Genomic DNA, 18,403 nt, shown 5'->3' on the forward strand with positions numbered 1-18,403 from the left:
ATCGGTTATTAGTCATATAAGCCCTGTGATAGCGGCGGGGAGCTGAGACCCTGCCACTTCTTCCTTTGTAGTAAAAATTCCTGTACTAACAGAAAATAGTTTATTTTAGCTTCAGAGATGCTTTGCTAGGAGTCTTTACTTTTATTCAATTGTAATGCTTCCCTCAATGCCTCTTTTGTAAATGAATAGTGAATCGACCAGTGTTCTACAATTTTATTGGCTTCGTTTGCAGAATATAGGTCTTCCCAGCCCTTGCCATGCTCTTTTCTCTTCCACATTTCCCATGTTAGGACGCTACTAGAAATTGATAACCAAAAGAAAACTCTTACATATTTCCCATGTTATAATTGATAACCAAAAGAAAGAAATTGATAACCAAAGGGCTCAAGCTTTCTGATATAATTCTGGTCTAGGTCTCTCAGCGTTTTTAAAAGAGGTATTTTGTCGCCAATGTTCACATTATTTTCAAAGACCATGCGTAGAAGAATACAAGATTTAATATGAGGAATTCAATGATACGTGTGATCTACAACAAAAAGAGTTCATTGGAGCTAGCATTCTGTGGAGAGCAAAGGTTCTTATTGCTCAATTAAGAACCAATTCGCATCAACTTCGATGTGAAACAAGATGGTGGAAAAGGCCTAAAGAAGCATGGGAAGAATGGGTGTGTACATTTTGCATGCCTGTGGCAGTGGAATAGGAAAAACGTTTCATTTTGGAATGTGATGCATTCAAAGACATGAGAGAAAGTTATGGGAATATGCTAGTATCGGTTTCTTGGCATTATCTTTTCAGTGAGGGGATTATTGGAAAGTTGGGCCAGCTCATCATCAATTTGAACAAGAAAATAATTGAATTGCAAAAGACAAAAAACACTGAACTAATAGTCCCATAGACTATTTTTAGTCTCGTGGATGTTAAAATATCATTTCATTATGATTAAGCAAAATTGGATGCAATTGATGTTCATGGTTTGAACTTGACCCTATTCTAATATATCTACACTCGGATCAGCAAATCATTGAAGACATCGCTTCTTTCTCGAAACCTATATGCTTTCAACCTCTTAGAACCTCAATTTCAAGGAGGATCTGGTCCTTTCTGCATGTCTTACACATATTTGTAATAACATGTAACATGAAGTCAACAACGAGGTATGGTCATTGTCACCCCTCATATGCATATGAGTGGTAAAAACGCATATCAAGGATAACTTGCAACTTGTAGGGATGTTGAGTGACTACAATTACACACTTCACACTTTTTTAAAGTTTAGGTTAAATCTATAGGGACTACATATACACACTTCACATTTTTTTTCTTTGCAATAGTCCCTTTTGTGATGACTTTCCTTGGCTTTGCTTGAGAATTGATAAGCATGGTGGTCCTCTCTCATGAATCATGTGGTTGATGTTCTTGGTTGATTTTTTTGGAGATCTTTACTGTGTATGAGGCTGATTTGTCCAACGTTTCGAGTGGACACTCCACCCATCCTTAGGGACTAAATGAAGTAAGATAATTAGAAAAGACTAGGTTAATATATATGAGAGTGAGGCAAGAGGAATGTTAAGTTATTAAAATTTGACTAAGAAATTTGGAATTATTATTATTATTATCGATTAAATTACAAATTTTAATTAAAAATTATAATAAATTAGTTGGCTAGATTAATAAAATTAATAATTTACAATAAGTAAAGAAATTACAAAACTTTAAAAAAGGTGGATCATCAAAAAGAGGAAAGTTGAGGGGGCTTAATAACAAAAGTTTATTTCTCTTCATTTGATAGGGAAAGGAGGGCTCAAGGAGGAATTAAATGAAGAATAAACAATAGATAGAATTACTGTGTTATTACATTTGATGAAAGGAAATTTAAAAAGAATTAAGAAGAAAGGTATGGGGAGAAGATAAAACATGAGGGAGAAGAGATTAGGGGATCAGGGGGTTAAAATAAATAAGACAAATAAGTACATAAGAACAAGATAACCATAAGGAAGGAAAGCAAGGTTGAAAAACATCAATGTTGTAAGTGTGGGGTGGTCAGTGAAGGAATCAATTAAGAAAATAATTAGAAAATAAAGAGGTAGAAGGTTAGGAGGGGATGATCAATGATTAAGGCTTCGAATGAGATGTTTCCAAGATTGGATTGGCTTAACTTGTAGCCATCTTCTTGATTAAATTTATTTGTGTGCTTTTCGACTTTGAGGGCTTCACGAATGATTCAGGTGGAATAAAAGGGAGCACATGCAAGGATTTTTGTTTAGTCAAAGCATATAAGGTGCTTAGAATTATTAGTGTGCTCAACAAGAGCATATTTTGAAAATGATTGAGTAGTATTGACTATATGTTTCTTTAGTCGAGATTTAACAAATTTACCAGTTTGGCCTATATAAGAATTTACGCACGAGCATGAGATTTTATAAGCCCTAGGGCCTGAAAATGGATTAAATTGATCTTTAGGAGATTTGAATAATTTTTTAAAAGTCTTGTAGGGTTCAAAAATATTTTTAATGTTATTCTTGGCTAATATTTTAGAGATGTGATCAGTGATAACTACTTTTATTGATGCAAACAATTCCTTCTTTATACTTTAATCAAGAAGTAGCTATACATGAAAAACTTCAACAATTAATTCTTCAACAAGAGTAGCAAATAGAGATCACAATAGACAATGAACAATGGATAATAAACAAGAGACAACAGACACTAGTATTAGGCTCATAGCCAGGGAAAAACCCACAAGGGGAAAACCCAAAATTCTTTCCTTATGAGAGAGAGGTTATGTCCATCAAAGTTACATCAAAATGTTCCAACAAATCCAATCTGCCTTTAATGAAATATTAGCCCAATTCTGTCAATATATGAGCTCTAAATTCATTGTACTAGACTGCTCAATAAGGCCGAAATTAGGGTTTATAACCACTATTATTGGAGGCCGAAAATAGTGTTGTAGTTACCATAGAGATGTCACATAAGCAAAACCAGAGCTTGAGGGGGGAGGGCCAAAGGTTGCTTTGTGGGAGGGTATCAGGGTGCTAGGAATGCCTTGTTGATTTCGAAGGGGGAGTATCAGTTGTTTTTAATGGCTTTAATTGTGATTAGTATTAGTTATATGTTCGTAATAGAACTAGAACCAAAGGGTTCATTGTGTTCCCCCTAAAATTTGAACTCTTGCAAATTGGAAGCATTAGCGAATGGATGGAAATATCACCGAGTAGTGTATTTTCTTTGCATTGTTGAAACTCTAGTTGGCTTTCTGTGCATTAACTGCTGTAACACTGGTCATGGTCTTTTTGTGTTTATAGATGTTGATGGGTTTGAGATCCCCTGCTTGAAAATTGAGAAGCCTGGTACTGTTCAAAAAAACGCAGCAGAAACAAAAGACTCAAAATCTTCTCCTCAGCAAGTAAGAAGCAAAGAGGAAAAACTCTATTTAGGACCACATGGAGCTCCACCTTCACTAGTAAAGCAGCAAGAACTTAATACAGCTGGAAGGAAACAACGATTTAGGCAAAAGTTGAAGGAAGCAGATGAAAAGAGCAGTTCAATAGGGCACAAAAATAAGTTAGAAGCTTTGCGAGACCTGATTGGTCGTAACGGAAGTGCAATGGCACCAAGAGGTTCTCCTAGAGGTGAAAAACTGAAAATAACTGTACAATAATCACTGAGGAGCTGCTTTGTGACGAAAATGGGGTTCCACTCAGGGAAGAAAACCCTTGGTCGACGGTTCTGTCGATGAAAGTTTCATTTTGACCAGTTTACACCCGGGCGAGGTTGTGAGAGGTTTTACCATTAATCAGGCAGAGTAACTGTTAACAAGTGGGTTATGGAAGTTAACCGTAGAACGATATGACCCTTTAGGGTTTTCTGCCGAGGTGGTTTATGGCAGTTGCTTGGACCTGCAGGTGTTTAGGGTCAACAACAAGTATTTGAGCAGTGGTTTTGGCAGGTTACCGAGCTGGGGTCAATGTTTGTTGGGGGGTTTGAGTACATCCACTTGGAACAATAACCGGTGTGCAGCAACGACGTTTTGCATGGATGAGGAGTTAGTTGATTACTCATCTAATACCATGGGCTCATCCCAAATATGGGTTGAAGAGACACAAATGTCACGAGGAGGGGTTCCACCGGAACCACACCTGTCACCGGATGCCCAGGTTGCCTATTATACCTTGGAAATGGAGGAGATGGAGGCAACCCTACAAGGGTTAGGGTTTTCACAACCGAGCTCGACGGTTAATGAGGACTTACCCAACCTGGGGGAGGAACAAGACCAACCTTTTCTGAATATCCCTTCGCCTTCAGAGCTACTGCATTGGTCACACAAGCAGCAAGGTTTCGTGCCGAATATACAGGATGCCTCATATGTGGCAGATGGAGGCATGAGAAGCGCATGTATTGTCACGAATGGTGGGTTAAATCTGACTTATAGGGCACCTGGTGCATTCGGTGCTGACCCCCAAGGTTCGGGACTTGCTCCTACTGCCCGAATATCTGGTTGTTTCGATGGAATCATACGACAAGACTTGGGTCCAAAGGAAAATATGGCTTCATACTCAGACGATAATCAATAGGTGGGAGATGAGCAGCTGTCAGTAGCACAGGCATATAGGTCGGGAGAGCATAAAAAATCCAAGCGCTCAAAGGTGCGTAAAAGGGGGCGTCTACTAGTTTTTGGTGAAGGTATCAACATGGCCCAAGCTGCTCTCACAGAAAGCACTGTGTTGGTGGGAAAAGTCCGGGGCTGGAACTACACCCCAACGCGTCTAGGGTGGATAGAGGAGATATGGGGTCACCTAACGGACCAGATGTTAGCAGTAATTACCATGTCTTGGGGATGGTTTTCTCTCATCTTCCTGCAACTGGAACCAATAAACTGGTTTTTAACAAGATACTGGCACCTTGAGATGACCCTAGTGCTCCTCAAGAGATGGTAGCCCCTTTTCAACCCATAGAAGGAAAAAATGGGGGCGGGGCTGATTTGGGTGAGGCTTCCAGGGATACCATTACAATTCTGGTATGAGGAGATTTTTAGATGCATTGGGGATGATTTGGGCGTCTATCTGGAGCACGATAGATCTTATATTGATACAGGTTGTCTGGCCATAGCCAGGATACTAATGCACTTGGACACCCACAAAGGTTTGGTGGAGAGATACCGGCTCCAGCTGGGGGATATCATGTGGTGGCAGATTCTGGACTACGAGGGGATACCTTTTCATTGCAGGTGTCATGAAGTGGGACACATTTACAAAGACTGCCCACTTATCACTGGGAATCAACTTGTCCCCTTGAGAAAATTTGTCTCTGCGGGTACTCAGACTAATTCGAAGGCCGAAACAGATCCTGTTGTGCTCCTAGAGAAACCCTGGTTGAGATGGAGAATGGAAGTGGAGGCAGCTCAGTAGGAGGGATCCAGGACTCCCGATGCTCTAGACACTCGCTCTAGATCAAGGGGCCCTGATTTATTTCCAGGTACTCTACATTCCTCTCCTCCTCTACTCAAAATTTTATGAATTTTGAAAATGCATTGTTATCATTAGCTGTTTTGGGTTTGGGTATTGAAGGATGTAAATTGAGTTCTATAAACTGTCATGTGGTGTCGGTGTCCCCCTTTGCATTGAACTCTGTTCCAACCATTAACTTGGACCCTCTCCCAAATCCCTCTAGGGAAGGTTCTAGCTCAAGCAGCTCCCATAGATACAATCTGAGATCTCTACCCCTTCCCCGAACCCTCACTTTCAGATTCGGTGAGGACCCTATACGCTCTAGAGCCCTCAAACTACCTAGGGGCAGACAATCAAATTTATCCAAAGCCATTCGACGAGAGAGTATTGAGGTGGTGATTGGCATACATACGCTTATTGAATGGGTTCTTAGAGCAAAAGGAAAGCTTGACAGGGTTACCCCATGAAGTGCCTTTCCTTCAACTACAGGGGTTTGGCCAGCCCAGATAAGAAACTGGCTCTCAAGAGGCTGATCGGATCAGATAGGATTGATGTTTTATTACTTTAGGAGACTTTGGGAGATGGGGTCTCCATAAGCAAGATCTTGCTGAATATGCTCTCAGACTAGAATTTCCACACACTGGATGTAAGAGGGAGATCTGGGGATGTGCTTTGGGTTCCAATAATAAGACTATAAAGCTAGACAATATTTGGTGGGGGGAAGGATACTTGGGGGTTGATTTCAAAGCCATTGGTATCGATATATCCCTAAGACTGATTAATATATATGGTCCATGCCATAATAGGGAGGCTTATTGGGACAAGTTGTTGAGTGTAGATTTCATGCAGGCAGACAATTTAATCATTGGGGGAGACCTAAATTTTTCTTTGGGGCATGTTGAATCTTGGGACAATAGGGCACAGATTGACTCCCTGATGGCTTATTTTGAATATTTGATGGACTCCTATAACCTCATGAACATAGACTCGACCAAGATATTGCCGACTTGGAGGAATAAGAGAACTGGAGAGGATGCTCTAGCTAGAAAACTGGACCATTTCATGATTAAAGCTCCTCTGCTGGTAGATTTGGACCAAATTCGACAATGGGTGGGATCAGGGGGTATATCTGACCATCCCTGATCTTTATGGAAATTATGAACTCCAATCATAAACCAAACTCCCCATTCAAATTTAACGCCACTTGGCTTGCTGAAGCTAATTTTCATAAGTTACTCATGGAGTCTTAGACTCATTGTGGACTAGACAACATTAACTCACCGACGGAGGTGATTGCAAGCAATTTGGCTCATATCAAACACAAAACCATTAGATGGGCCAAAGAAAATAAGCTAAAGGATGAGGCCACCATTTAGAAAATTGAATCTGACATTAGGGAGTAGGAAAACTTGGGGATTGCAAGTTATACAAACACTGAATCTAAGGACCATCTGATAAGATTGGAAACTGAAAAGATTCGCCTCCTGAGACAGCAAGAGGAGACATGGAGATTGAAGAGTAGAGCGATATGGCTAAAGGCTGGGGACGAAAACTCTAAGTTTTTTCAACAATGTGCCAGGGGGAGAAAAAATATTAACAATATCTGGACATTAAAAGATCAGACAGGTAGGGAGGCCAACACTTTCAACCAGCTTGTTGATATGGGCATCAGACATTTCTCACAAATCTTCAAAGCGCTTAGGGAAGCTACCATTGCTGAGATACTTCGCACTGCTAAATCGATTCCTAGATTTGTGGAGGTTGAAGATACAGAGATCCTAAATGAACCGTGACGCTGGGGCCTAAGAGCCTGGGTCCTGATGGGTGGCCTATGGAATTCTATCTTACCTTCTTTGATCATATTGGGCCTGATCTTCTATTGGCTATTGAGGGCTGCAAACTTTCTGTCCAGATGCATGAAGGTTTGAACTCAACCTTTCTTATCCTCATTACCAAAGTCGATCACCCTCAAACCTTTGATGACTATCGTCCCATCTCCCTTTGTAACTGTATATACAAAATAATTTCAAAAATTATTGCTAACCACACCAAACCTTTTTTATCCAAGATGATTTCCAAGGAATAATTCACATTTCTTAATCAACACCAGATACATGAAGCCATTGGGACAACACATGAAGGGATCCATTCGATCAAGAAAAATAATACTAAGACTATCATTCTTAAAATTGATCTATCAAAAGCTTTTGACCGTTCCAGTTGGTCATATCTTCAGCTTATTCTTACCCATATCAGTTTTCCTCGCTCTTTCATAAATTGGATCATGTGTTGTTTCACATCCGTATCATATAACATTCTCATCAGTGGGGCTGCATCGGGTTTTTTTCATGTTGAACATGGTCTGCGAAAGGGATGCCCATTATCACCATTGTTATTTCTTTTGATCATGGAGGGACTAAGTAGATTATTAACTAAAGCCCGTGCTGAAGGGTCATTTGGTGGCGTGAAGATATCTGAAGTTTCCTATCTCTCACATCTATTGTTTGTAGATGACATTCTTATTTTTTTAAATGGTTCAATCCATGATACCACTTGTTTCAAGAAAATTCTATCCATGTTTTGTAAAGCGATAGGTATGGAACCAAACTTCAAAAAATCCACCATCTTGTTGGTGTCTTTCTTACAAAATAAGCAAAGACATTCTATACAACAATTTCAATTTGTTAGGCAAGCGCTGGAGACAGGTCTCAAATACCTTGGATTCAGGCTCAAGCCAAATGGTTATCGTATTGTATATTGGACATGGATCATTGCAAAATTGATGGTCGTACCAACATTTGGAAACAAAGATGGCTTTCCAGAGCTGGAAGGCTCACCCTAATCAAATCTGTATTGCAGGCCATCTCGATATATTGGATGACTCTTGCCTGGATACCAAAAGGCATAATCAATAGAATTTAACAAATTTGTTGTCACTTCTTATGGTGGGGGAAAAATGTTGGGAGGACATTTTACTGGGTTCGCTGGGACAGAATTGGAAAACCAAAAAAATGGGGTGGATGGGGTATAAAGGATTTGCATTTATTTACAAAGGCACTGACTGCGAAGATGGGGTGGCAAATTATCACATCAGATAGTCTATGGAAAGAGGTGGTCTTCTTTAAATACACTCACCCTCTATCTATCATGGACTGGATTCGTAGGCCGACACAGGGCATATCATGTGCATCTATCATCTGGAAGGCTATCTCACAGTCTATTAGTGTCATCAAGGAAGGAGTGGCTTGGTGAATCGGGAATGGTGAGCAGGTGCGACTGGGTATAGATTCCCGGTGAGGATGCGATAATGCACACATACTACCACTGGAGCTACGACAAATCCTTGCAATGGCAGGCATCACCCAGCTCTCTCATATTGCATATGTTAGAAACTCAAACTGGATCTCCCAGAAATGGCTTAATGCACTGGATCTCGGGATTCCGGGTAGATGGAGCAGGGTTTGGCATCAGTTTATTGGAGCATTGGAGGAAGCTAATATTAGGATTACTTTACAGGAAGATGAAATCATATGGGCGACTGCACCACATGGTCGATATACCCCCAGGGAAGGGTACACAACACTTATGAATACTCTGGATCCGGTGGAGGTGAGCTGGTGGTGGCGCCCGCTATGGAAGCTTAAGGCTCCTCACAAAACCCATCAGTTTATGTGGTGTATATTATCGAATAAAGTGCCCACAGAGGTCATTCTAATGTGTCAGGCTTTTCATGGTCCGTTTAGATGTTGCCTATGCAAGGAAAACACAGAGGATAATGACCACCTATTCCTTCATTGCCTAGTTGCTGGCCAGGTGTGGGATCGGATCACTGCCTCCCTCAACATTTTTCTCAGATGGGATGGATCACATCTATCTGATGTTTGACAAAGTTGATGGAATGCTGTTGCTTCACAAAAAATTAGAAACCTCCCACTGATTATCTGTTGTAGTATCTAGCTAACCAGGAATTGCATTATATTTCAGGATGCATCGAACCATTGGCCGACCACCTGCAATTATATTGCTGCTATTTATAATTTGATCCTTGAGGACTTTGATCACCACCCTGCTCGAGTCATCAATCCGGAAGTAATCGACAAGAATATCCCTTGGGCTTATTTCGATGGGTCGGCACAAATCACTGGATGTGGGGAGGGGTACTTCACATAAACGACTCACATTTCTTCAAGATCAAAGTGGGTTTAGGGAGAGGCACCAACAACTATGCTGAACTTAATTGTCTCAGATACCTTCTCATATTTTCTCTGGAACAAAATTGCCACAAGATTCAAATCTTTGGGGACTCAAAGCTTGTTATAAACTGGATCAACTCTGCATATCATTGTCACTTGCACACACTCAGGGGCTTACTAGATGAAGTCATCACTTTAAAATCACAATTTGATTTTATTGTATGCTCTCATATATACAGGGAAAGGAATGTGGTTGCTGATTTTCTTTCCAAGGAGGCCGCACAACAGATCAGGGGGCAGTGGTTGATACAGGAATTCAGAGATCAGGTGTTCTATCAGTTTTTCCATCGACCATTCATTGATATGGATGGAAATATATCGGAATGATCTTCATAAGATCATTCGACATTTTTGCTTTTTGATCATCTCTATGCTTACTGGATAATTATGCCTTTTAATATTTATGTAAATAATATGCTTTTTATTGTAAATATTGAACTATGACACTGCACTAACTTGGATGGTTTGCCCATTTACTAGTGATTTCTGCATTTCACACATGCTGAAGATACAATATTTAGCTTTCTTATGATCAATGAAAATTGCGCATTTTTCTTGGGGAAAAAAATAGAACTAGAGCCAAAAGACAACAATATTTTTGGCTCATAAGGTAGTGAACTTCTTGATTTGTTTGCATTCAAAATTTTGCACATAATCCAGTGGAACATAGAGCCTTGATCATGTGTATGTGTTGGATCAATTCCATGACTCCCATGTTAAATTCAAATTTACTATGATATTGTGGATTTGAGGTTTGTAGCTCCCCACTAATCAAATAACATGCTTACCTTACAAAAAAATCTAGGAATTGTTTATTTAATTTTCTTCCTTTCTACATTATTATAAAGCACGTCAGTGAACATAGCTATTGAGACATATCTACTATCATTATCCAAAAATGAACCATACAAAACTTCAAGAAGTTTTGTTTTCACTTCAAAGGGCTCAAGCATGCTTATATAATTCTTGTCTAGGTCTCTCCAACCTCTTTAAAAGAGGCATTTTGTCGCTAATGTTCACATTCTTTTTAGAGACCATGCATAGATGAATATAAGGTTTAATATGATTAAGAAAAATTGGACGATGTTGATGTTCATGGTTTGAACTTGACCCTATTTGTATGTATCTACACTCGAATCAACAACATTGGAGACATCACTTCTTCCTTGAAACCTATATGCTTTCAACCTTTGAGAACCTCAATTTCAAGGAGGATCTAGCCCTTTCTTCATGTCTTACCAAGTAACAGGTAACATGAAGCCAACAACCAAGTATGGTCATTGTTGCCCCTCATGCATAGGATAAATGTTTAGGGATTACATATACACACTTCACATTTTTTTTCTTTGGGCTAGTCCCTCTTGTGATCGTTTTCCATAGCTTTGCTTGAAGATTGATAAGCATAGTGGTCATCTCTCACGGATCATGTGATTGATGTTCTTGGTTGATTTTTTTGGTTTCTTAGTGGTAAATGTTTTTTTGGAGATCTTTATTGTGTATGAGGCTGATTTGTCCAATGTTTCGAGTGGACACTCCACCCATCCTCAGGGACCAAATGAAGCAAGATAATTATAAAAGAGTGTAACTAGGTTAATATAGATGCGAGTGAGGCAGGAGGAATGTTAGGTTACTAAAATTAGACGAAGAAATACAAAAAATAAATTATTATCAATCAAATTAAAAATTTAATTAATAAAATAATAAATTAGTTGGTTAGATTAATAAAATTAATAATTTACAATAAGTAAAGAAATTATAAAACATTAAAAAAGGTGAATCATCAAAAAGAGGAAAGGTGGGAGGGGGTTTACTAACAAAAATTTATTTCTATTAATTTAATAGGGAAATGAGGGCTCAAGGAGGAACTAAATCAAGAATAGATAATAGATAGAATGATTATGTTATTACATTTGATGAAATGGAATTTTAAAAGAATTAAAAAGAAAGGTACGGGGAGAAGATAAAATATGAGGGAGAAGAGATTAGGGGATTAGGGGGGTTAAAATAAATAAGACAAATAAGTACATAAGAACAAGACAACCATAAGGAAGGAAAGCAAGGTTGAAAAACATCATGTTATAAGTGTGTGGGTTGGGGGTGAAGGAATCAATTAAGAAAATAATTAGAAAATAAAGAGGCAGTGTTAGGAGGGGGAAGTCAATGTTTAAGGCTTTGAATGAGAGGATTCCAAGATTGACTTAACTTGTAGGCATCTTTTTGATTAAATTTATTTGTGTGCTTTTCAATTTTGAGGGCTTTGTGAATGATTCAGGTGGAATAGAAGGGAGCACAAGCAAGGATTTTTGCTTGGTCAAAGCATATAAGGTGCTTAGAATTATAGGAGTGCTCAGCAAGGGCATATTTTGAAATATGATTATGAGTAGTATCGACTATATGTTTATTTAGTTGGTCTTTAACAAATTTTCCAGTTTGGCCTATATAAGAATTTCCGCACGAGCATGAGATTTTATAAACCCTAGGGCCTGACAATGGATCAAATTGATCTTTGGGAGATTTGAATAATTGTTTTAAAGTCTTGTAGGGTTTGAAAAGAGTTTTAATGTTATTCTTGGCTAATATTTTAGAGATGTGATAAGTGATACTACTTTTATTGATGTGTTAGGGTCTTATGTCTAGGAATCTTGGTCATGCTAGTCTTGCTATGTATTTATGGTCAAATTTGTAAATATTAGTCATGATGACCTAACTATTATTGTTTAAAAAGGTCTAGGTTTAGATTGAGTGTCATGTAAAGGTGCCTATTTTTGCTAAGAGCCCAATGTCTAAAGTCATGTGTTTTCCTTGCTAAAAGGGTAATCATGGGAAGTCTTTGGCCATCTTGGAAAGAGTACAAAAATCATGTAATACAAATCCTTAGTTATTTTGAGTTAGTCACCATGCTTAGTAATTATAAGTGGGTCACCTAAGTCTAGAGGTTATGTCTACATCAACGCAATCATTAGATGATTTAGGCATATATTTGAGGGCTCTTTGGATTCAGTTTGAAAGTCATTTCAAGGACAACTCATGAACTCAAGAGGAAATAATGGTCAGAAGGGCAATCCTTCCTTTTTCCCAAAGCACTTCGTTTTCAGAAGGTGTTGTGCATTTATGATTTCCTTTTCCTATCACGATCAACGCTCTCATTTCCTCTCTAGGCCATTCTACATGTCTATTTGTACTTATATCTCCATTTCACAATGCTCAACTCTTCACCATTTTCATCGGAGGTTCTAGTTTTGCTCGTTTTATTCATTGCGAAAGGGAGACATGGGCGCTGGGAATTCACACAATGCTACAATTCTCGCACGCTAGTGGTCAAACTTTCTTCACAAGTGAAAATAAAGGTCTATCTTTGTTCCTTAGTTTTGATGGAACTCTCAAATTGCATGCAGAAGTTAAGAAAAACCATAAAAGTCTTGCAAGAATGAGAAATTCATCGTTGTGGCTTTTCTGAAATCACTGCATTTTTTCCTTTGCATTTCATTTTATCTTAATTCATTGTGATTCCACACAATATGTTATATTCCCCATTTGTTGCTGCCAATTCACATTTTTTCTGTGTAAACCTCTAGATGCAATAGGTGCATTGGTTTTAAAACCAAATCAAAGTTGCTTCTCTTAAGTTCTTATGCTTGAAAGTGTTCAAAAGATCAAATACCTTTAGCGCTACGTTTCTGGCTTTTGTGTTGCGACTGTCCCTTTTAAATTCTCTGTCAACAGTTGTGAAAGTGCAAGTTTTGTAGGGTTTTTCCTAAGGATGTTTGCATTGTTTAAGTTTTTTGTGTAATTAGAAGTTTTTAATATCATAGCACCTCCATTATTACAAAAAAACAATTGCTCATAACCCTAAATCTATTCATTGTTGCAAAATAAAGATCATGTCAACTTTAGAAGACAAGAAGCACAAGGGAGGTGCCATTGTGCGATTTGAGCCACAAGATATCACAACCATCAATGCAGATCCAACCATCAGAATGGCTTTTGAACAAGTAGGGTGTATGAGGTTTTGTGAAAAGATTCAGGGGTATCATCTATAGTTGAAAAAGGAGTTTGCTAGGAGTTTTGATGGTTTGCAAGCAAAGGTGGGAACTCTAACTTTTCCAGTCACAACTCAATCAATAGTTGAGGCCACTGAGATCCCTTTGAATGGAGAAGAATGGTTCAAGGGTATGGATTTTGATTTGGTTGATTTCAAAGACTTTCTCAAACCAAAACACTGGAAAGGATATGGTTATGTTGTTCCAAGAATCTATCTACAAGACCACCATAGTAAACTGTTGGAAGTGATTCAAAGGTACTTCACATGTGAAGGGAGGTTCAGTAAAGTGTATCACTATCACATTAGGCTCTTAATGCATTTTACTAGCAAGAAACCTTTGAATATTCCTTATTATTTGTTTAGGAGTCTATGTAAGATGGCTGACAAAGTTCAAGCAAAAGGAAATCACATTGAAGCCAATTTGTTTCATTTTTCATTAACTAAATTGTTGGTGATAAAGGAGCTTGAGAGGAAGAAACAATCATGGTAGGAATTTTTGGTTTCTTCAGGTATTTTTGGTTTCTTCAAGATTGGTATTGAATACATTGACTATTTAAATTTTAAGTTGACAATTTTTTTAAATTCAAATTGGGCAAGAGATCCCAGTGACAAAAAGTCAATTGCAAGCTATGCATTCAAAATAGGATCAATGATCATGTCATGGAGCAACAAGAAGTAGCCAACTATTTTCCTGTCATCCACTTAAACCGAGTACAAAGCTTTATCGAGGGTCACTTGTGAGGCAATTTGGTGTAGACAAATTCTTGAAGATATGAGGGAAAAGTAAAAAGTACCAACAATTATCAAATGTGATAAGCTTAGCCCCAACAAACTAACAAGCAACCCAATATATCATGCCAAGTCTAAGCATATTAAGACACGAAACCATTTTGTAAGATAAAAGATGTAGTGAAAGGAAATTGACTTGATCTATTGCAATATAGATGATAATGTGGTAGGCATCTTTATAAATCCTCTTGGAAAGGCGAATTTTGAAATTTGTAGAGACAAGTTAGGTGTTGTAGAAAATACATTTTTCAATTAAGGAGGAGTATAAGAATGAATTAAAAAAAGAATAGGTGTCAATTAGGTGTTGATTTTTTAGAGTAGTTCCAATTCATTTTGGTAAAGAATTACTATTTTTAGCAATATCAAATCCACAAGTTTAGAAATTTCTTGAACCATATTTCCTTAATAAGTGTAAATAATTTCAAGCAATAAATATTCAAATGTGTGTGTGAGAATTCTATCTCACTTCTATGTGAGTTTTGTGATCTCTTATTCCAGACTCAATATGCATGCAAGTTTGCTTGGTTGGTGGGAAATTCTTAAACTACATAGCCTTCATGGCCTCTAGCTTTCCCTCAACCTTTCACCACTATATATGAGTCACACGTATAATGGTGAGGGTTCCTAGTTGAGTAACTTAATCTTGAGCTCCCTTGTGATTGGAATTGGGCCTACCAATCCCTAATTTTAGATCCAAATTACTCTTGTTCTCACTTGATCTTCTAATGGATAGATACACGTAGTTATAATTTTATAAGTGTCTTTGATGGCCTTGGAAATTGACCATGTGCAGGCTCATGAATTACTATAGGGATCAAACCTTGTAGAGACTCCCTTACTAAGACAATGGGGTCTTGAAAGCTCTTTAAAAAGGGTTAATTCATATGGTTTAACAAGCCTTGGATGGAAGGATTGTGGATTATCGAGCTAGTCGCTTAGGAAATTTGAAAGTATATATCATGGCCTCAAGTCAATGATTCAATGCATGAGTTTGTTGATTAGAAGGCAATACCACTCTTCCAAATCTAACCAGGCATATTGATGGGTGTCACCTAATAAGGTAAATTCTATTAACTGAGAAATGTATATTTAAGTGTGATAAGGGCTAAGGATTTAGTCTTATTGTCTAGGAATCATGATTATGGAATGAGATGGGGAAGAGACATAACATCATCACCAAGGAATCACAATTGTGAAGCAAAATGGAGAAAAGAAAGAATATTGTCACTAAGGAATAATGATTGTGGAGCGAATTGGGGAAAGGATAGAGTCTCATCACCTAGAAACCAAGATTTAGGGGAAATACGGGTTTTCTTTTGACCAATGATATGCATTGCTTGGATTTGACAATCTTCAATGATATTCATTTTAGCTAGTGACACATATCATTGAGTTTGACAAATACTTAGAGATAAGGATTTCCCATTGAACCAACATCATATAGCTAGGCTTCGTCCATTTGTGTAGAATAATGTTTTTCTCTACTGCAATGACTCATTGTCTAAAGATGTGTCTGGAGCTCAAGGAGGTCATGAGCCAAGAAGAGTATACCATGTTGAAGTGCAAACAAATATGATGATGAGAAATCATGAATGAAGTCATCACTTAATATATTTTGTTGGATAAGATATGTTGCCTCTAAATATTACTTGGATGTGATCGCTCACATCATGATAGTGTTCCTTGACTCAATACTCACATTTGACCAACAATAGCCTTGTTAGCGCAATAGAATTAAGGTGAAATTGGAATTTGAAGGGGTGAGTCTTTAGTTATTAAGTTTGCCAATCAATAATGGGAACATGTAATGTTACACTTCGAAAAAATGCCTTACATATGAAAACATGGCAAGGCATGATGCCAACATTGTCATTGGAAATCCATTGGCAGATAGCTCCTTGTGGAATCATTTGTTAAAAACCAAGGATATTAGAGATCAATTGTAATCAATTGTTGTTACAGTGGATGAACAAGATGCAATGGTTATAACTTTCAAAAGTTTGCCTTCTCCCGATGCAAATTTAATGAGATATGGCATATGGGTGGTTGAGCACTAAGCTTTTGCAGCAAAACAAAAGGAAAAAGTAATTTGGGAATAGTAATGCTAATGAGTACTTTGAGATAACGCTTGCAACAAAGTTTAAGAGAAATGGCAATAAACATAGCAAAGAGAATGATGATCACTCTTTTGAGTCAAGTGAAATAGAAAAGTAATTAAATGCTTTTGTTGTAGAAAGTTATGGCATAAAATTAATGTTTTTAGAAAGAAGTTGTGGGGTGAAAAGAACATTGAAAAGCATTCTTTCAATGATCATTTCAAAAAGAAACTTGCTAATGTGGCTAAACAAAAAGAGGAGGAAGAGTTACAGGTGGTCATCGCTAGTGATAAGGATCCAAAGAGTGGTAAGGTTGATTGGTAAGGTGATTTATGAGCATATAAATATTTTACTAACAATATGGATTGTTATATTGATTTTTTAGAGTATAAATCTCAGTCCAATTATAATGTATTGAGTGGTAGAAAAAATATAAGGTTGGAGGAAAAGGAAATTTCCTACATCAACTAAGAAGTAAGAAGATAACCCTTGGGAAAAAGGTAAGAATACAATGATTAAATATGTTTATTATGTTCCTTATTTGAAGAAAAAACCACTTTCAATAAGCGGTATAATAAAACATAACACACAATCACATACAAATTTCAAAGTTAATTGGTGTTTTATTGTCAACAAGAATAGGAAAAAGATGGTTGCTATGGTTTGTTTATTTTGATATATAGAAGTTGAGAATTCAAGGTTAGTTCAATAAGAAGATGGTTGCAATTTCACTAAAAATCTATCCATAATGCCTAGGCCAAAGAGATTCCTCATGAGATGAAACTCAAGAAATGAAGCCCTAGATGATGTTATTATTTAAACTAGTCAAAATCAACAAAGAAGAGAAGACAAACAACAAGTGTATTATGCATTGTTTATTGAAGTCACAAGAAGAAGACCCTCAAGGAGGTTGAAAATGACGTGGTAAAGAAGAAGACCCTTAAGGAGGGTGAAGATGATGGTGCTTCTTTAGAGAAGCAAACACAAAATCTTGATATAATGGACTACCAAGATGTGGAGAAGGCAAGATCAATAAACACACCAAGTTCAATGTCATGGTGGAAAGATTGACTACTCAACCAATATTGTCTCTCATTCGACTTGTCAATTAATGGTTAAAAAAAAGGATGATGATGTATATTGTGCTTCATCGACCTTGCTAGATACAATTCACTTCCAATCACTATTTTGAAAATCTCATCTTGTGGACTGCAAAATCTTGCTTGTTTTAAGCTTTTGGTTTTTCATATTTTGAAAAAGCATTTAAAATGATCATTATGGAAGGGTGTTGGAGATAATGGTCATGTTTAGAACATAGGACTTAGATGAATAATAAACGCTCACTAATAAAGTGATGAAATGTGAGGGCATTTGATGTAGTCATTAAAGAAGTTTTTCTTTCTTTCTAAGAAGTATATATTGATTTTTATGTTAAAAGGAAGAACTAGAAACTGGGTCAGTGACCCTTACATATTTCTGGCATGTTCCAAATATGTGGTACTTTCAAAAGTCTAAAACATGGAAAATCTATTTTTATGACAACTTTTACCTACTATTTTAAATAGATGTTGGCTATATACTAGCCAAAAAACTCCTAGAAACATTATAAATCTATATAACATCAAAATTAAAAAATGTAGTATAATTATCTGTTAAAGAAGACTCTTGGTATGCTAGCCTCGCCATGCAGTTGTATTCGTGTCCTCATATTGTTGTTCTGGTCACCTTGGTGCACTTGGGCTTCTTCTTATTAGGTTCTCCATTAATACCAACCAC

At 37.4% G+C, this 18,403-nt stretch overlaps 1 protein-coding gene across 1 annotated transcript; it reads left to right on the forward strand.

Moving 5' to 3' along the window:
- Nucleotides 1–3,198: 3,198 nt before the first annotated feature.
- On the forward strand, nt 3,199–3,661 carry LOC149238073 (uncharacterized). Its single transcript, XM_089369461.1, has 2 exons — nt 3,199–3,214; nt 3,306–3,661. Exons 1-2 carry the CDS (start codon nt 3,199–3,201, stop codon nt 3,659–3,661), a joined length of 372 nt encoding a protein of 123 aa, XP_089225587.1.
- Nucleotides 3,662–18,403: the final 14,742 nt, after the last annotated feature.

This window comes from Pinus tabuliformis, chromosome 8, assembly GCF_031772625.1.
Source record: "Pinus tabuliformis cultivar Carrire ecotype Pingquan chromosome 8, CPIR1, whole genome shotgun sequence".
Lineage (NCBI taxonomy): Eukaryota > Viridiplantae > Streptophyta > Pinopsida > Pinales > Pinaceae > Pinus > Pinus tabuliformis.